Source organism: Diplotaxodon limnothrissa, linkage group LG3 (genome assembly GCF_057381915.1).
Source record: "Diplotaxodon limnothrissa isolate DT_005_m linkage group LG3, D_limnothrissa_male_GT1.1, whole genome shotgun sequence".
Lineage (NCBI taxonomy): Eukaryota > Metazoa > Chordata > Actinopteri > Cichliformes > Cichlidae > Diplotaxodon > Diplotaxodon limnothrissa.
This window is the reverse complement of record NC_140598.1, coordinates 41,093,531-41,114,611: the sequence shown is the minus strand read 5'-3', so window position 1 is coordinate 41,114,611 and position 21,081 is coordinate 41,093,531. Positions and strand designations below refer to the sequence as shown.

General features: G+C 42.2%; 1 protein-coding gene across 6 annotated transcripts in view; it reads left to right on the top strand.

The window, feature by feature from the left end:
- Positions 1 to 20,200, top strand: part of dysf (dysferlin, limb girdle muscular dystrophy 2B (autosomal recessive)) — a 114,709-nt gene extending 94,509 nt beyond the window's left edge. For all 6 annotated transcript variants that reach the window (XM_085349229.1, XM_085349234.1, XM_085349206.1 and 3 more), the window contains 5 exons: positions 6,002 to 6,101; positions 14,414 to 14,586; positions 14,991 to 15,100; positions 15,178 to 15,325; positions 16,364 to 20,200. In XM_085349229.1, coding sequence (XP_085205355.1) covers positions 6,002 to 6,101; positions 14,414 to 14,586; positions 14,991 to 15,100; positions 15,178 to 15,325; positions 16,364 to 16,420 — 588 coding nt within the window. In that variant the 3' untranslated portion in view covers positions 16,421 to 20,200. The remainder of the gene's footprint in view (positions 1 to 6,001; positions 6,102 to 14,413; positions 14,587 to 14,990; positions 15,101 to 15,177; positions 15,326 to 16,363) is intronic.
- Positions 20,201 to 21,081: the final 881 nt, after the last annotated feature.

Here is a 21,081-nt window from a genome sequence, read left to right as displayed (position 1 = left end):
GAGCTAAAATAACATCACTCCCGAAAACTGGAATAACAACCCGGCTGTCATTTGCTTTTCTTGGCATGAGCCAGAGGCTCTTTAGCCGCTCGCGGCCGACATGTTTTACGACGGCATTCTCTCACTTGCAGCAGCATCTTCAATCAGCTAGCGGCTGAACAGACGAGAGGGAGTTTTAAATTAAAAACTCCGCTGGGCGGGGAGAGCCTCAGCTCGAAAACAGAGCTGCGGCCAGAAACGGAGTTTATGAAGCCAGAAACCTCAGCGGTTGGTGATATAATCACTGAGTCACAGGAACAAATCAGCGGCGCTATCAACACTCTGCAGTCTTGCTGTGTGATGGTCGGATGGGGTGTGTGGAAGGAAAAGTCACACTTGTTGTCTTTTCCAGCTTGATTAGTTCAACCATGTCACCATGACGTCTGTTTTTCTGACTTCAGCCTTAAAATTCAGCCTTCAATTGTAATGTCGATCTATCATTCAGTTTAATGATTAAAATGTTTAAATATACCTTTCGCGTTCCCTCACAGCGCAGTGTGATATCTGAAGTGTTCTCCTTGTGTCTGACCAGAACTCCAACCCACTCAGATTGACTTGCACATAAACCAAAGGACTGAAAGTCAAGTAGCGATGGAGTTGTCAATGTACAATTCTGTGTGGTAACTGGGAATGTGATTTTTAGGCAAATTAATTAAAAAAACAAAAACAGATTAGTCATTTTGGGGAGATTTCCCTGAATTTTAACACTTTGGATCGCCAAAACCTTTGGTGCCTCACCGATCATTTGCATAATGGGAGGACAGCGGATGAAATGTAGCCTCTTGATGCTCAATAATCCAGGTAAAGAAATCCGAACGATTTGATTCAGTTTGTCTGAACACCACACTTTCAGCAGGAGAAACATTTCCTCACTCATCCATTTGGATGTTCCAATAATATAATTTTGCTGAGTTGATATCTGTTAATAAAATAATGAACAACTGGAGAAACTAGAGACACAGGCATTATTAAGCATTGCAGGCCCATTAACATCACTAACAGAGGTCATTAAAATATTTTCCTAGCAGCAGATCAAGTATATTAGTAAGACAGCATTGCTCGCCAGTGAAAGCAAACAAATTTATCCAAACTGGGATATTCTCCATTTTTCTTCACAATCAGTGGCGTTGCCTTGGCCTCCAGTAAGGCTGTGAAGGATGTTGGGATTGTTAACCAGGATATGTCTTTCAATGTCGGCAACAAATATGTGCATTTGTCCAACATCTCTAAAATTAGAAACTTATTGACTCAGAGTGATGCTGAAAAACTAGTTCATTCAGGTTAAAATACTGAAAAACCATCAGCTGATCCAAAATCCTGAAGTGAGAGTACTGACAGGGAGCAGAAAGAGAAAGCACATTGACTCTTTTTGATTGGCTCCACTGGAGACTCTTGAGCTACACCCTGTAGGCACACCAGCAGTTTGAGAATATTACCGCCCTTTGAAGCACGACTGACCAATAACATTGCTCCAGTGCTTTTGTTACAGGTGTTTCAAATTCTTTAATTAACTATGATTTTGAAATTGATTTCCTGTGCGTGCCTTGTTTGCACAGATTTTCCATATCAAACTCTTTGACAGTGTTTAAGACATTTACACACCTGTCAAATTTTGCCACTGTAAGTATACTTGTTTTGTTACTGAAACGTGACAATGCCCAAAGAACAAAGGCACACTAGCTGAATTTATTTATGCTGTATGTAGTTCAGCTCCATCATCAACTCAGGACGATGAGTCAAGGAAGTTGGAAAGAAGACAAAACGAATTTCTGCACTTAGCACTCTGGCAACAAAATGACAAGCTGATGGCTGCTGATTGCTGCTGCTAGATACTGCAGCAGTTTGACACACACACCCACACACACACATATAGACGTCCCACCCTGACTTGTGACATCTGTGAAGTGATAACTTGGATGTATGTAGTTTGTGGATGAAGTGAGCCAAGGAGCTTACAAAGCTTTAGGAGCGACACACGCACACACAGAGGGTGTAGTGTGTTTACTGTAACAGGATGGCGACTACCTAACCCTGGCACATGTATGTACAGACAGAGTAGAGCTGTGGAGACCTGGCTTCTGTGGTCTTGTTCCGCTAACAGTAAATAAAGGTCTGTTGTTCTATTCAACTAACTGGCCTCCGAGTTGTCCCTCCAGATGCTAAGAAAAATTACAGTGGAACCCCGACTTACAAATACCCCATTTAACGAAAAATTCAAGTTACGAAGGCACTGAATGGCAATATTTCTGCCCGTGTTACGGCAAAATGCTCGCGTAACGAAATCCGCTGGCTCTGATTGGCTAAGCCTACAATGCCCACAATGCCTTCCGAATCATGTGACAACCCCTTGGCTTTCGTAATTGCGCTTCGCTGTTCCGCTTGAACGACGTATTGTTGTTCTAGTTAGCAATTAGCCTATAGCCTATCGTTCAGCATCGCCTCACTCAAAAGGCGCGATCGGTGCTTCAACTTGTGGGGCGATCGTGGCTCAAGAGTTCGGAGTTCAGCTTGTAATCGGAAGGTTGCTGGTTCGAGTCCCGACTTGGACAGTCTTGGTCGTTTTGTCCTTGGGCAAGAGACTTAACCCGTTGCCTACTGGTGGTGGTTAGAGGGCCCGGTGGCGCCAGTGTCCGGCAGCCTCGCCTCTGTCAGTGCGTCCCAGGGTGGCTGTGGCTACAATGTAGCTTGCCATCACCAGTGTGTGAATGTGTGGATGACTGGATATGTAAAGCGCTTTGGGGTCCTTTGGGACTAGTAAAGCGCTATATAAATACAGACCATTTACCATTTGCGAAAATTTTCGACTTACGAAAGACCCTCGGGAACATTTCGTAAGTCGGGGTTCCGCTGTATGTATCACACAACCACTTGGTGAATGGTTGTTGGAGGTTTCCTCTCTGTCGCTAGGAGAATATGCCAGCTAGCGACAGCTACATCCAAAAAGAGGCGAGGAAGTATACAGTGTCGCACACAGAAAACATATGTGTAATTTCTTCTTCTTTCCTACGGGTGACAAAAACTAAATTCAAATGTCTGCTCTCAGTTATAAAAATGTTCACCTAACATAACATGAAGGAGCAAACTATCCAAATGTATTTGAGTTTTTTCTGTAGCACACTGCAAATATGTTTTGTTTTTGTTTTGTTTTTAATGCCTTTTAGTTCAATATTTTAAAACAACAGTTTCTGGATATGTACTCACTTTGGGAGCCAGCCTCTAGTGTCCACATGAGGAACTACCAGTCCACAAATGTCATCAACTCTGTTATCCAGTCAGTGGGTTCAGGTCATTTAAAACAATATTCAGCCCCTGAAAGAGGGTCTCAGACTAAAACCTGCTACCCCCTCGACCTGATCGTACTGAGTGGGGGTATGTCCTGCCTCCATGATGCCACCATGATGGCACCGCAACACCAGCATGAAAAGGAATGAACAGATCCTGGGATTATTGCTCCACAGTAACAGACACGAAAGAGTCAGAGGGAGAAAATTAATATTTGCATTCAAAGGTTGCCAAGTGCAACTTTTTGTTTGTGTAAAATCTCCTTGCTATATTAAGTAACAGCAACATGCTGTCGTATTCTGCAAATCACAGAGGGGGGTAATTTTAATTCAGGTGTGAAAAGCCGTACTTTATGTCAGCATAACAAAGTCTCACACGCAGATAAAAAGGACGACTGAGCGAATGGAAAGAGAAAGAGAGGAACTTGATGTGCAGCAGCTGCACAGTGAAGCCCATTAGCACAAAGGTGAGACGGGATCAGTTTCTGTCTGCCAGTGTGGCGTGAATTTACCAGAGGCCATAATAACTATACTGTAACACACACCACGCACACACACAGACTTCCAGTATGGAAGTGGAGATGCAGTGAGACCTGTGTTGATGGAGTGGCTGCAACATCTTTCAGCACAATTTGAGAACATTTAGAGAAGAATGAAGCAGACTTTTAAAGGTAAATCACCTTCTATTATTATTATCCTTATGAAATCTAATTTCCAAGAGAGACCTGGTCAATAGGCAGCAAACGTAACAACAAATTGCATAACAAGTAGAAACCCAAATATTCAGTACAAACCAGTGAGCACGTGTGAATCATATGCAATAGCAGGTCATTAAGAGCGACATTAAAAACAGTAACACTGACCAAAAGATTTATTCTATCGCTCCTTTAAAATAGATATAAAGCTGCTGAGTAGCTGGATAGTGGTGGTAGTGGTAAGACTACACGGATCCCAGGACACACTGATGAGAGTTGGCCTACGGGAACAAGAAGACGCAAGTGGGCAAGTTATGAGAACACCTCGCTGTGGGAATGTTAGTACACTTGTAACCCCAAATTCAAATTTTATTTGTCACATACACAGTCATACACAGTACGATATGCAGTGAAATGCTTAGACAACTGCTCGTGACCTAAAGAAAAAAAAAGACTATGAATAGGATAGGAAATAAATATGAAAATTAAAATGAAGGGTAAATTTAGCAAAAAGGAATAAAATAAAATATAAAAATTAAAGTTAAAAATAAAATAACTGTACAACAAAATACACAATACACAAATACACAATATAGAAATATATATATATAAGAAATTATGAAGAAATATAGAACAATAACAGCAGCTGTACAAGTACTAAATGGTATGAAGAAATATAAAGTCCAGGGTTGTGCAAGCGGAAGGGGTTACATGAATAGGATGAAGGACCTATGAAATCTTCAATACCAAACACAAATTCTACAGCAAGGGGAGCCAGGATGACGGGTGAAAGGGGAGATATCATCACCTCCACCCGAGATTAAGTACCAAGCCCCAAGTTCGATGGAAGAAGAAGGGTTGAGTGTGAGAGGAACGGACCTGAAAGAGAGTTCATCGGGATAGATAGATATTTTAGTGCTGTCAGCGTTACTCTCGTTAAAATGACGTTAACACCATAACTGCATTAACGCGGCAAATCTCCGTTAACGAGCTTACCCCGCGCGTGGGGCTACACGGCGTCAACGTGTTTGCACGGTTAGCTCATGCTAGAAAACAAATATTATATTAAAGGTGCATGGTTTTCTTATTGTGCCCTCAATGCTAAATCTTAAAATTGCATTATGTAAGCTACAAAATGTCAGGTATACAAAACAATGGTGTTGCACATAACTTGCTGGAAATGTGTGGATGCTACACCGATAGCTACGGTAAAAACTTTTGATAGCTATTGTGAAAAAAGCGCAGATTTGGATTAGATCTTCCCTACACGCACAAAAATCAGTCACACTCACTGATTCCTTTCACCTCTAGTGGACTGGATTCACACAGCAATTACAAAGTGGATCTATGTTACTGTTACAGACACTTCACGTTAAAAATGGTTCCTTAAGGTTGGAGTCTTTGACTTTAATGAAATCCCCACCAGTGATGTAGTCAGTGCAGCCATGAGTGGTGACAACCCTCCAAACTCCATGTGATAAACCTGCTGGTACCTCCAGCATTATGTATGTTTTTCTCAGCCTGAAATGGACACAGCTGAGGAGAAATAGGTTTATGATATTTAGGTAAACAAATTTATTCTTAAATTTTTTCATAATTTCCATTTCATATCACAATGTATTTGCTCCATATCTCCATATAACCCATTTATAGATGAATTTTTTAAATATATATTTTTATTTGTAATTTTTCCATGTATTGTTTGAGTTCCTTTCTTTCTTTCAACATTTCTTTCTTTCGCTGACAGCCTTGTCAGCTGGCATGTTTTCCAAGCACCAAGCGGTTGTTTCAGTCTTTAATGGACATAAATAAAAAGGCAGATCTTCTTTCAGGGCTTCTATAACCCAAGTGTTGACCCTGTACCTCTGTACAAGAATAAACAAAATGAATCAGAATTCATGTTTTGAGGATCTATCATTGAAAGAAGGAACCTGGTGTTATGAAATTGCAGCTGTTTCCCATTTTCTGCCTTCTGTTTGTCTGCAGGAACATTTCTGGAGTCTGGATAAAGCCGAGACTAAACTGGCTCCTAAACTGACCATTCAGATCTGGGACAACGACAAGTTCTCCTTTGACGACTACCTAGGTAAAAACCATCACTTTGACTGTCTGTGTTTGTTTTTTCTGGCGTGCCACATTGTGTTTACTGTGAAAATGAGGTGAGGTCTTTAAAAAAAAATCATGATTTATCTCATCCTGTCACATGTCACAGCTGGTTGGTCCCAGAGATTTTAGACCCATGATGTGTGGTAAAAACATAATTGGATTTCCTTCATGAAACTTCAGTGAAATCAAAGTCGGACTAAAAGCCATTTCTTCTGTTCGTTGATTTACTGTAAAACGTGTAAATGGATCCGTATTCTCCAGGTCAGAAACACATGTGCTCGACTTTGGATGGTTGAAATGCACTTAACTCATTTGTGTATGACATTTAGACAGATTTCCCCTCATTTCTGGCTCAAGGTTTAGAGGTAAATATATCCAGGGAACCATATGTGCGATGTACGAACAGCTACTGTGATAACATTTATCTTTAGAATTAGCACTCGCCCGTTTCCACTGTGTCTGCACATTTTACAGCAAGGGAGGGGCTGCTTTTTCTGCTTTTTTTTTTCTGCCCCAGCCCATTCCCTTAAAATAACTTACCACCGAGATTCTCCCCTTTCGCTCCCCCTGCATGGGTTCAGCTTCTTTTCTTTATTTTTGCCAAAGAAGGGAGGATGACAGTCTGTGGACGGAGCGTCCCTCTGCGGTGAGAGAGAAGGAGGAAGATGAGGAATCCAGATTCTGACCTGTTCCGGTCTGTCACCGTCTCGCTCTGCTGCAGCGTTTTCTCCCGCTCGACTTTATTCACCTCATAGAGTCTGCGGGTGTGTGGCCACCTCAAAGCATTTTTTCCATGCCTGCCTGTCTTCAGCTCGTCGGCTCGGACCGCCGACTGTTAATCTTCCTGCACGGTGTGCGGGTCAGACACGAGCCATTTTCCTGCGGTTGTACTGTCAAACTGAAGCTAACTCTGGAAAAACACTTCCAGTGGATCTCTGGTCTCTCTTCAGCCCACAACTTAATGTCAACAAAGATCAAACCTTTTACTAGCTACCCTTCACCACAGGGTCGCCAATAATTCACTCAGCGCACGCTCGATAATTAGTCATTCAGAAAAACTGGCTAAACAGACAGCTGAATCTGCTGAGTTTTAGAGATCTAAGCCTTGCTTGCCCCAAAATATCCATCTCCTCCAACCCTGCTTTAACAAATACAGAGTTCAGGCTGTAAAATATTTCACTGCACGAAAAGTGCAGTTTATCGGCTAACAGAAAACTCCCGGGAATTGTCGTGGTTGACATAGTTTGACTTCCTGGCAGATTTATGGATGTTCACCTGGCAGAAAGTTGGGTTTTTTTTCCTCCATTATTTGTGTGATTAGGTCTTTACATCTGTTACGCCCCAGTCTAGGGGTACAGGAACGCAACACAAGTTTGAAAGAATTGCCCCGCCCTGGTCCCCAAAACCATACACAAAGGGAAACCAATTTCTTAGTGAATCGTGATTTATTTTTCTGCACTGCAAAAATGAAGCTCCGGGGTGAACAAAGGCCAAAATAACAAACAAAACAAGCTAAGTCAGGAGGAGGTGTTATCTACAACCCTATGTGAAATCAAATATCAAACAAAAGACAAGCGCTACACCTAACTCCCTAACTGAAATAAACAGGAGAAAACAGTGCAAGGAAAAACAATAAGGCAGCTCACCCCTTCTGTTGCAGTGCTATTTACAAGGCTATTTACAATGAAAACTAATGTACACACTATATACAAAACTCCAAAAAAGTCGCACAAAGTCACAGGCACAAAAGTCTCAGGTTTTGGAGGCCAGGGTCAGGTCTGCTGCTGCTGTCAGTGGCTGCCCCGGGACAACTGCTGGTGAGGGATTTGAATGAAGATCACATGGCCAGGGGACCAATCAGCAGCCGTCAGCTCATCCACTCCGGGACCTGCAAAGACTTAAAGGCACAGACAACAACAGCCACCAAAACAGATTATGGACAGGGCCATAACACCCCCCTTCCCAAGACCAAACATCTCCCCTAAAGATGTTTGGCGCTTAGGGGTTCCGAAAACCACGTGACAGCGCATCTGCCAGTACATTCTCTGTCCCTTTTTTGTGATGGATCTCCAGATTGAAATCTTGTACTAAGAGGGACCATCTCATGAGCCTTTGGTTAGAATTTTGCATTCGGGTCAAAAACACGAGGGGGTTGTGGTCTGTGTAAACAATGACAGGTGCTGAACTGGAACCGACATAGACCTCGAAATGCTGTAGAGCAAGCAATAGAGAGAGGGCTTCTTTTTCAATGGTGCTGTATTTCTGTTGGTGGGAGTTGAATTTTTTCGAAAAGTAACCAATTGGGTGATCAACACCCTGCCTATCCTCCTGCAACAGTACCGCACCTGCACCGTTGGCGCTGGCATCCACCTCAAGTTTAAACGGATGTGTGAAAACAGGAGCGGCAAGTACTGGTGTGCTGCAGAGGAGAGCTTTGGCAGACTCAAAAGCATTCTGGCATGTGGGGGACCATACAAATGGTTTTGACACACTTGTGAGACTGGTGAGAGGTGCAACTACATCTGCAAAATTCTTACAGAAGCCACGATAATAGCCGGCCATACCAAGGAACCGGCGAAGCTCACGTCTAGTGCGAGGCACAGGGAAATCTAGGATAGCCTGGATTTTAGCCAGCAGGGGGCGCACCTGTCCCTGACCCACCTGCTTCCCTAGATAAGTCACAGTGGCCTTACCAAAGTCACATTTGGCAAGATTTAGGGTAAGGGATGCCTCTTGTAATCTTTCAAAAATCTCCGTGAGTGTTCCAAGGTGATCTGACCAAGTCTCTGAATAGGCTACAATGTCGTCTAAGTACACTTCACAGTTTGTGACACCACCTAAGACAATGTGCATAAGGCGTTGAAATGTGGCAGGGGCATTTCGAAGGCCAAAAGGCATGACGGTGTATTGGAGGAAGTGGTCAGGAGTGACAAAAGCAGAAATTTCAGATGCACGCGGAGTGAGGGGAACTTGCCAATAACCCTTTAATAAGTCCAGTTTGGTGACAAACTTTGCGGAGCCAACCCTGTCAACACAATCTTCCATGCGGGGAAGAGGGTAGGAGTCGGGTTTGGTCACACTGTTCACTTTTCGAAAATCACTACAAAAACGTGGAGTTTTGTCTTCCTTCGGCACAAGAAGGCATGGGGAACTCCAGGCACTCGAACTAGGGACAGCAAGACCATTTTCCAGCAAGTAGGAAACTTCTTGCTGAAAAAGTGCACGTTTGGTAGGGTTCACACGATAAGTGTGTTGTTTGATCGGAGGGTGGTCACCTACATCTATGTCATGTTCGAGGACAGTAGTGCGAGACGGAGTGTCAGCAAACAGAGATGGGTAAGTATTGATCAGAGAACACACATCGGTCTGGGCAGCCTCATCTAAATGTTTTAGGTGGGAATTCAACTTATCCAATACTTCAGAGTTTCTGAGTCGGGAGCAACCCTCAGCACAAACGAAAGCTAAGCCATCACTTTCTGGGCTATACTGAGACGGGGATGCTGGCACAACTACCGACACGGCAGACAGCGCAGCGGGGGATGAGGAGGAGTTTACACCTGCATCACGAACAAAATAAGGCTTCATCAGATTAACATGACACACACGACGCTTTCTCCTACGGTCTGGGGTACCTATAACATAATCTGTGTCACTCAGTTTCTCTTGGTCAGTATAGGGCCCACAGAACTTTGCCTGGAGAGAGGATCCAGGAACGGGTAGTAGAGTCAACACTTTGTCACCCACTTCAAATTTTCTCTGCATGGACCTTTTGTCGAATTTCCTTTTCATTTTTTCCTGAGACGCGGAAAGAGCCTCGCGTGCAATTTCGCATGCTTTATGCAGACGCTCCCTAAAACAACTTACGTAATCTAATACGTTCTGCTCGGGGGTAGCTGTGTCGGACAGATATCTCTCTTTAAGCAGCCGCAGGGGACCACGCACTGTGTGTCCAAACACCAGCTCTGCGGGACTGAAACCCGTGGACTCCTGCACACTCTCCCTCACCGCTAGAAGGAGAAGTGGCAGACCTTCGTCCCACTCTCTTCCTGACTCGAGGCAGAACTTCCTCATCATGGCTTTTAAAGTCTGGTGGAAACGCTCAAGCGCACCCTGTGATTCGGGGTGATATACACTGGATTTTTGATGCTTGATGGATAGCGATTTTAAGACCTGAGCGAATATCTTGGACATGAAGTTAGACCCTTGGTCTGTTTGAACTGATTTAGGCAAACCGAAAAGGGAGAAAAAGTTTACTAATGCTCTGACAATGGCTTTGACTTTGATAGTGCGTAACGGAATAGCCTCGGGGAAGCGTGTGGCGGCGCACATTAAAGTCAAGAGGTACTGATGTCCTGACTTGGTTTTTGGAAGCGGACCTACACAATCGATGATTATGTGCTCAAATGGTTCGCCTAAGGCTGGGATTGGATGCAATGGAGCAGGAGGAATAACCTGGTTGGGTTTTCCGCTGACCTGGCAAACGTGGCAAGAGCGGCAATATTTGGTCACATCAGTCTTCAAACCTGGCCAGAAAAAGTGACGCAGAATACGAAGGTAGGTCTTCCTAATTCCTAAATGTCCAGAGAAACTGTCATGTGCTAGGCTGAGTACTTGGTGTCGGAAATTTTGCGGTACAACTGCTTGTTGAAATACGTTCCAGCCAAGATCACTAGAGGAGGGAGGATGCCATTTGCGCATTAACACATCATTTTCAATGCTGTAGACACGGGGATTCTGATCGCTTGAATTTGCGGCAAGTAAACATTTGGCCAAAGTCGGGTCATTCTGTTGCGCATGAATAAAATCTGTTTTGTTTACCTCAAAAGACAGGTCAGGTGTAGCGGGTAGCAGTTTATCAGACACACATTTTTCAGCTTTTTCCACAGGCAGTTCGGCTTTCTCAGGAACAGCTTCAGAACATAGAAAAGAGTCAGACAAGTCAACATCACCATATTTACGCTTGTGGGCGCGTGTGACAACACAGGCAGGAAAAACAGAGGGCAGACTGTCAGCAGCAGGCTCGGAAACAAAATCAAAATCATCGACGGGGTTTTCAATTACTTCAGGGATCGGGAAAACTTTCCCATTGGCTAGATCATTCCCCAGAATCATAGTAACCCCCTGCACGGGCAAGCGAGCGCGCACCCCAACTGTTACCGGGCCCGAAACGAGAGGCGACTGTAGGAAGACTCTGTGCAGCGGAGCTCGTAACACACTCATTTTCACTCCCCACACGAGAGCATCAGCACCACAAAACGAGTTACTTGAGAAAGGCAACGCGCTTTCCAAAATGAGAGACTGGGCAGCCCCAGTGTCGTGCAAAATTACAATCGGCACGCGATCCTCCTCTATTCCAGTCAGTGAGGCGAACCCTTGTGAAATGAATGGTCGGTAACTGCTGTCAAGACTGTCATTTCCTGGTTCATCACTGACGGGATTAGGAGTAGCAACCGATTGAACAAAACCAATGCTTTTTGGCTTTTTCCATGTGTGAGTTTGCTCTTTGCGACGGAGCGACGGACAACTGGCAATGAGATGGCCAGTATCATGGCAATAAAAGCATTCTCGGACAGTCATGGGGACCTGATCAGGGCGCGTTTGACGCTTAGGAGAAACCCTCAAACTCCTCGCAGGTTTCGACAACGGGGCACATTCACGGCGCACAGCTGAAAACGCAACGCGATGGGTCAACACAAACTCATCTGCGAGAACAGCAGCTTTAGACAACGAATCCACCTTTTGCTCATTGATATATACAACAACATTCTCTGGAAGACACGTTTTGAATTCCTCCAGCAGGACCAATTCTCTTAGCTGAGCAAAGTCCTTCACTTTACTTGCAGCTAACCACTTATCAAACAAGAGAGTCTTCTCCCTGGCAAACTCTACATGTGTTTGGTTGGCAGATTTTTCACACGACCGAAACCTCTGGCGATATGCCTCTGGAACTAGCTCATAAGCCCTTAAAATAGTGGATTTCACAATTTCATAATCCAGGCTGTCATCAATAGACAAGCTCGCACACACTTCTGTGCTTTCCCCACCAATTTACACTGCAGCAACAAACTCCACACATCCTTGGGCCATTTCAAAGTGGTTGCGATGCGTTCAAAGGCATCAAAGTAAGAGTCAACCTCACTTTCTCTGAAAGGTGGCACTAAAGCAATTTGCCTGCTAGCATCAAATTGGTCAGAGGAGAGTGAATCAGAAGATTTACTCACAACTTTACTCACTGGGGTAGAGGTAACATTGCGCTGCCGGGAAGGATCCAGCTCCATAGCCCTTATGCGGAGATGCATAAGCTCAACTTCTTTGGACTTAGTCGCAAGCTCCACCTCTTTCAGGCGAAGGGCGAGCCCAAGATCCTCCGTAACCAATCCTGTTGATTGTCCGGCTGGGCTAACGTTTGGGATCTGAATGGCAGCAGGAGCCTCCGCCCCTGGCGACACCCGTCCACTGGGAGCTTTTGGGATGGTTGCAGCAGCTTCTGCTCCCGCATCCACCACCAAACCTCCAGTCGCCTCAACCGGCCGAGGTTTCGACTCCGCAAAAACCCCCTTATCCACCAGCTGAGCTGTCAGGCACTGCTTAATTTCTGCCTTTTTAGCATGTAAAGGCACACCCACATTAAACAAATCTACCACCAACAACAAATCCGCCTTTGTGCATCGATCCAACTTATCCACGGCGGGTTGTAGTGCAAAATCATCCACATCAAAAGTCATTGTGACTAGATCACCCCCAACACTACAAGAAAACTGCCAACCAAAAACTGCAGACAACCCACAAAATACAATGAGCAAAAAGAATGGCAAAAGAAAAAAAAAAGGACGAGCCCCCACTTTATGTTACGCCCCAGTCTAGGGGTACAGGAACGCAACACAAGTTTGAAAGAATTGCCCCGCCCTGGTCCCCAAAACCATACACAAAGGGAAACCAATTTCTTAGTGAATCGTGATTTATTTTTCTGCACTGCAAAAATGAAGCTCCGGGGTGAACAAAGGCCAAAATAACAAACAAAACAAGCTAAGTCAGGAGGAGGTGTTATCTACAACCCTATGTGAAATCAAATATCAAACAAAAGACAAGCGCTACACCTAACTCCCTAACTGAAATAAACAGGAGAAAACAGTGCAAGGAAAAACAATAAGGCAGCTCACCCCTTCTGTTGCAGTGCTATTTACAAGGCTATTTACAATGAAAACTAATGTACACACTATATACAAAACTCCAAAAAAGTCGCACAAAGTCACAGGCACAAAAGTCTCAGGTTTTGGAGGCCAGGGTCAGGTCTGCTGCTGCTGTCAGTGGCTGCCCCGGGACAACTGCTGGTGAGGGATTTGAATGAAGATCACATGGCCAGGGGACCAATCAGCAGCCGTCAGCTCATCCACTCCGGGACCTGCAAAGACTTAAAGGCACAGACAACAACAGCCACCAAAACAGATTATGGACAGGGCCATAACAACATCGTCTCATGAGATGTTAAACCTTGAGCCAATCATAGCTTGACATTTTCATATCTAGTACAATGTCATTAGGAAAGAGCTGCAAGGGAAACAACATGAAGAGAAACAAGAGGATATCATTGGTTAATGTTGTTGCACGAAAAGGTGCCCTATCGAGAGTTTACACTGCATGTTTCCCCAGCTTTTATTATTCTGATCCATCAAGGTGGGACAATGAAGTCATTTTTTATATTCACAAGTGTAAAGCTAATGCTAACTGTCTGTGCACCATCGTCTTAAACTGAGTAGCTAAGTAGACCTTTTTGGGCCTGAGTAACTATATGTGCCATTGTGACCTTTTAATTCATAAAAACGTTTCCTAGTGTGAATTTTTGAATTGACCCGTTCTCAAAGAGTATGAAATTAAGCAACAAATGTATGTGTGAGAGCAGGAGAAATACTTACAAATCAAACACTTTTCATCTCTTTGTGAGGTGGATTGTGGGTAATAAGTTTTCTTCCTGCTAAGGTGGCTGTTGTGTCATTGTTGTTTAGTTTAATCTGCTTGGTGGCTTTATTTTTTCACATTCTAACAAAGCCCCTTTTCCATTATGTGTGTGGCTGTCGTCATAGCAACACGTCTGTGCGTCCTGCAACATAATCAATATGCGACGTGAATGCTACAAAATCAATTGATAATCCTGGGGCTGGATCGTTTAGACGTTTTAATGTAGGAAAAAAAAGGAAAATATCAGACATCAGTATATTCAGCAGGTGTTGTTATCATCATTAATTTATTATGTATATGAGTCTCTGTCTAACTGTAGTGTGCTTGTTTCTTTAGGTCACCTGGTGATGGACCTGAACCACATGTTGCGTCCAGCAAAGTCTCCAGAGAAGTGTACTCTTCTGGTGCTCGACCAGCCACCGGACAAACTGGTGTCTCTGTTTGAACAGAAGACTGTCAAAGGCTGGTGGCCCTGCACCTGCGAGAACAATGGAGAGAAGATCATCGCTGTGAGAGCACAAACACACACACACAACCATTTTCAACAGGGTGCGAAAACATATAAGCCCACTGCCCTTTTTGTTTTTTGCATTTTTGTCACACTTAGCACGCTTCAGGCTCATGAAACAAATTTTAATGATAGATCAAAGTAAACCAAGTCCATGCCAAATGCAAGAAAATCTTGAAATATTTGTAATTCATATGCCATACAGTTATTTATCAAACACTGGCACTGAGTATTTTACTTTGTATTGACATGAAGTTTAAAATCCCTTAATTCCCATAAAGACAAAGTAAAGTAAACATCATTCAGCCGCTGAGCAATATCCGTTTTACCCACCTGCCAGTCGTGCCTACTTTGTTCTCTGAAGAAAGGATGAGACAAACTGTGTGTTTGCTGCCTCCATTTCAGGGGAAGGTGGAGATGTCTCTGGAGATAGTGACAGAGCAGGAGCAAGAGGAGAGACCAGCCGGCCTCGGCAGAGATGAACCCAACATGAACCCTCACCTGGAGGAGCCTCAGTGAGTCTACACACACACACACACTAAAAACCACACACACAAATATAGTTTCTCATTCTCGTCTTTTCTTCTCTCAGGCGTCCAGAGACATCCTTCCTGTGGTTCTCCTCCCCTTACAAGACCCTCAAATACATCCTGTGGAGACGGTTCAAGTGGTTCATCATTCTCTTCATTTTCCTCTTCTTCATTATCCTCTTCCTTGGAGTCTTCCTCTACTCCTTCCCGGCAAGTTTTAGTGTGTGTGTGTGTGTGTGTGTGTGTGTGTGTGTGTGTGTGTGTGTGTGTGTGTGTGTGTGTGTGTGTGTGAAAGAAAGAAACTGTGACTAAGCAGATTCAGGGAGCTTCACTGCAGCAGAGACAGAGAGGACAGTCACACAGGTTTAGAAACTGGTTGCCAACCATCTGGCAACCTCTAGATGCTATTGAAAAATGAGTAAGCAATCAGCACCAGCCTCCAGCAATCACAGTAACTGACCGGTTGCTGTGATTGCTGGAGGCTGGTGGCAGTTTCAGTGAAATTGATTGCTAAAACCTCAGTAATGCAGGCCTAGAGATCGGTCATTGATAAGCGGTGGTAACCACCGAGGAAGATGGTGGTAATCACCGCTTGCTAGGGAAAAATGCATAATCCCCAACTGGTTGGCAAGTGGTTGCTGGAGATGCTTAACAAGCTGCACCATAACCTTCCTTGCAATTACTTCTAAGATTGCCGCGGCCCCCGGTTTGCATGGAAGACACGGACTTGTCTCCAAAAGCTGTTTGCCAAATGTTTACTGAGCAGGAGTGAAATTGAAATTCGCTTTCATAGGAAAGGTTGTGACTTACCACTGAAGTCAAAAAGACACAACTTATTTTGGTTTGTATCTCACTTTCTTAAATTTCATGGTTAGTTGTCAAGGGATTGCAGACCGAATGCAAACATCCAGCAACCGCTTGCCAGTCAGTCAGTAAATAACAGTTTTTCCTGAGGGACTAGAAGTTGCCGGGGTGCCACCAACCAGTCTCTAGGTCTGTGTGACTGAAGCCGTACACGGAATAACACTGGGAAAATGAGACACGGAGGCAAAGACAAGGCAAAAGAAGTGTGCTGAAAACTAAAAGAACATTAAGAAATTACAAAATCAATGTAAAAAATAAGAAATTGTAAAAAAACAAATTTTGACTCTTTAAATGACAGTTGAGGGGGAGAAAATGAAGAAGAGAAAGCATTAGCAACAAAAAGAAAGGAACTTCCTGCATTATTTTGTGTTTTTCCTCTCACAGAACTATGCTGCCATGAAGATGGTGGGACCATTTGGACCAGCCAAGGAAACAACTTAAGATGAGGAGCATTTGAAGGAAAAGACAAACAGACGTGAACAAATGGAGACAATGAGAAACCACACCACTGTTCTGAGAGTGAAACAAGCACGGATTTTATTAGCCCTTTCTTCTTCTTTTTGAGACTTTTTCTGTTGTCTTCCTGGAGTCATGAGTGATGAAGTCAGCCAAATTGTCAGATCCAGATGTCCTTTGATATAGTCACACCTGATTAGCAGTGGCTGTATGTGCGCTTATGTTTGATATGTGTGCATTTTGTGCCTTTACAGTTAGATTCACTTCTGTACTTCTGTGCTGAAAGCGTTTCCAAAGTTACTATCAGAACTCAGCGTGTGCCGTCTGCATCGCCGTCATCCCTCAGTCACCGCTTTCATCTCTCTTCCCGCCTCGCGCTCTCTCTGCTGCCCTCATGCAGGGGAGGACAAGAAGAAAAGCTCGCAGCTGAGTGAGGCTGCTCTCCGAAACGGCAGAAACAGAATTAAAGATCGTGATTTTGATGGTGTTTGATCTTTTTACTGCCCGCTGCTTCCCTGCGAGAGGCATAGTCAGGTCAGGCAGTCAGTTTACCGACTCATGTCAAACTTTATCACTCCAAAAAATTCAATCTGAGGTTAAAGCGTGGCGGGAGTTTTCAGCTATCATTCTCTTTGAATCACCTTTTAATGTTGTGGCCCTGCTGCTTTCAAGTGCAATCAGACTTTTATTTTTAAAATGTTCAGATCAGAGTTAAGTTGTTAGAAGTGAAACATAATATCCAGGCTGGGTGTTTTTTTTTCTTTGATTATATTTTTATTACAGCAGGTCACATACGATGCCTTCAGGTTGTGTGGGATTTCCCAGCACTTACTGAATACTGTTAAAAACAAATTTTCGAGCTCCTCTCCTTAACTATCAGTTCTTCTCCTTCTTTTCCCTCGTCTTCCTCCGTTTTCCCCCTCCTCCTTCTCTATCCAACCTAATCCCTCTCCTCCTCAGGGTTCAGCAGGTTAAGTCAGGGATTTGCTTTTGAGCCGTATTATTACACAGCATGTTTTAGATAGATGATGTGGGCTGATACGGACACACAAGGACACATTGTGTTGTTGATCCTTAAACCGCTCAAGCTTTAGTGAGCAAAGCCGAACATCGGTGAACGATAAAGAAGAACAGAGTCATGATTTGAAAAATTTTATGTAAAGTCTCATTTTTGCTTATATTTATTATCTTCTTTTCTTTGGGTGCAACCACATCCTGGCTTAGTTTGGTTTGCTCCACAGTGGAAAAGTTGACTTGGACCCTTTTAGTTCATTTTAGGTTCACACCAGCTGGTTACAGGTCGAGCAGGCCTCGTAAATAAAAGTCACATCGACTCACAAGCAGCTCATTAACGTGAGCACTTTTGGTAACCTGTCGTCCTGCCAGGTCAGAGAGGATTTACCTCCAAGCTTCACTACATCAGCATATATCACTGTTTCTGAGAGTAGGTGTTTTTTTGTGTGTATTCTGTTTGTTTGTTTGTTTTTTACGTTAGCGTATTTCAATGTTCACCTTTAAATGCTGCATTTTTCTCTTTTTTTGTATTTTTTTTTTAATCAGAGATTTGATTCAACTAAAAAGGCAAAAAGTCTCACGAAAACCAAATTCAAAAACCTCTGAGGGTAAGGCTTACTAAAGTGCATTTGATTTATGCTGCAGATACATATGAAATGAAATCAAGTGCTTTATGATTATTTTCCAAGTACTCACAGTATGTTGAGTTTCTGCATAGCATTTAATCTCCCTTTTTGAATGTAGGGAATTAAGTTTTGAAGTATGAATTCCATAGTTTCTGTCTTAATTAGCCAAAGTGTGGAGGACCAAAGCTGCCAGAGAAAGACAAAAGTTAACATCAGAAAATGAATGAATATGGCATTAAATGTAGAAAATTAAAATTATAAATATTATAAGCATTATTTTCTTTTAAAAGCTTGTGGATGAAATGCATAATTTCAATTGTTATACATTTTTTATGTACTTATGCACCTTTTGTGTAACTTTCACTTTATTATTTACCATTTATTTTGCTTTTTTAAATCAGTTTACTCATTTTTAAATGTATTTATTTATGTATTAAATGGCAGTGCTATTTTCACAATGATTAATTAACTTCTTGGACACAAAGCCTCCTGGTGTTGATCAACCACGAGGATGATCTTAAAGAAAGTTTCCCAGCATATATTGAACAAATACTAAAAGCCACACCTTGGTGGCCACACTGTTTTTTTTTTTTTCATCATGAAACTGAAATGTAAAATCAAAAGGTTTGAGGGAAAAAAATTAATGGAAAAAATAGGAAAGTAAATAGACTGGTTGTACAGGTAATTAACGAGCATTAAATGAAACCAAAAAAAAAGAAAAAAAATCCTACATGGAGTGTATTAGTTGCAATGCGTGTAATGCCATATTTATTTATTAGGTCTTTTTTAAAATGATAATTTGTTTAAATTTTGACAGTTTTAGTCCTCCACTGTTGACTTCCTAACTTTAATGCACTAAAAAAAAACAACTTTATTATAATTTTAGTTTGTGAGAGAAAAGAAGGATCAGACTAATAAACTTCAAATTTATTTAAAAAAAAAAAACAACCCACACACACTTTACATTTTTATTCTAAAACATTTCCAGCAGACACAGCTGGAACACCAAATACCCCAAATCTGCCTGACTGTGGGATGTTTAAAGTGTCTGATGGTTTCAAGTTAGTTATGGGGAAGTATTTCAGGTTACTTCTCACTGGCCTGAGGGTCTTCCAGATGTTTATATTGCAGATATTCTTGGTTCATATACAAGTTTATTATAATAATAATAATAATGATAATTATTATTATTGTTGTTGTTATTATAGCTAATAAAAATGATGCAAACAGTATAGTTTAGAATTGTTTGAATTAAAAACTTAAAAACTTTTGTAGTTCTGCAGGTCCTACAGAAATAATGGATGGATGAATGTCATCTGCAGGTGAACATTTGTGCGTTTAAAAAAGACCATAATGCTAAACAACATGAAAAGTTCTGTGCTTTGTGTCGTAATGCATCAGATCTCTGTTTAGAGGTGGGCATTATTGTCAATTAAGCAGAAAAAGCAGAATATTTCTTCAGCTTTTTTAAGTTTGTAACTTTTGTTTTAGAGTTTTGAAATACCTTTATATATTGAAGTTCTGCTGATGTTAACAAGTCTTGAAAGGGTGAAATTTTACTGAGACAATCCTGCTTACAGTGCCATATACACTGGTTATTTGAAGTCTCGAGAAGCCAAACATTGACTCAGCGCTGTTTTGACCTGACATTATTCTTCTCAGTGAATGCAACGTGCCTTCAAGTCTTTAGCCTTTAGCTTTGCTGCCTTGTCGTATAGCAACACTAGCTAACACCTTCCTCAACAGGAAACGAAAACAAAATCACATGCTTCTGTGACAGTTTAATGCTGCTTATCTCTTCACTGTTATCTGCAGAAACCAGGGGTTGATCTTGTTGTTTGAACCTATTGTTTTACTCTTCTTGTAAACTGCACTGTGCTTCAGTTTTAGACACAAGCAGGGCTCTGCTGCTGGCTGTGATAAACTCCTGCTGCCAAAAAACTGCACTGAAAAATAACACGCGGGGACTTTGTCATGTGAAAGGACAAAGCCCTTTGCTGTTACTGTTTAATGTTTTGTGGGAGATGTGCACTGAATGTTTTCTACACAAGATATGAATTAGACTTCATAGCTGCAGAGAGAAATACTGTGTGCACTGCATTATGTCTGTATTATCAATAAAACTGCACTCTTACCCTTCGACTAGTGAATTTAATTAGCGAGAAGAAACATAAGCCATGTGTACGTCACATGAAAAAACGTGACCTGAAGTGAAGACTCATACACAATAGAGATGTTTTTAGATTCAGCTTGACTGACACGGTAAGTAGATGTGAGTATATAATTGTTATATCATCGGCTTAGAAATACTAAAACTTACCAGAGTGAGTACTCTTCTCTATAAACAGCTGTCTGTACATTAACGCGAGTAACAGAGTATGACAAAGGCACCAGAGGTCGTCAGAAATTACAGTGCAACCAAAGTATGCAGAAGAGCATCTCAAGCCCTGAAGCAGATTGGCTATAAATGCAGAAGACCACACCAGGTGAATCGGAAGCTGAGGCTATAATTTTCAGAGGTTCACCAAAACTGGGCAATAGAAAATTGGAAAAATGTTGCTGCTCTTGATTTCTGCTTCAATATTCAGATGGTAGGGTCAGAAGTAGATATAAACAACATGGAAGCATGGATCCATCCTGCATTTTTATTATCAGTGCAGGCGGGTGTGGGGATAAGTTTCATGGCACACTTTGGCCCCCTTAGTAGCATTCAAGCATGGTTTGAATGCCACAGCCTACCTGAGAGATAGTATATTAATCTTACTATCATAATATATTTATATGCTTAGACCTCAATACTTGAAATGTGCAATTCACTTGTATTTTTATTTTTTATTCCTATTTATTCTATTTATCCCCTTCGTATATTTTATTTATATTGTCTCTGTATTTATATATATGTGTGTGTGTGTGTGTGTGTATGTATATATATATATATATATATATATATATATATATATATATATATATATATATATATATATAATATTCTGTAACTCTGTAACT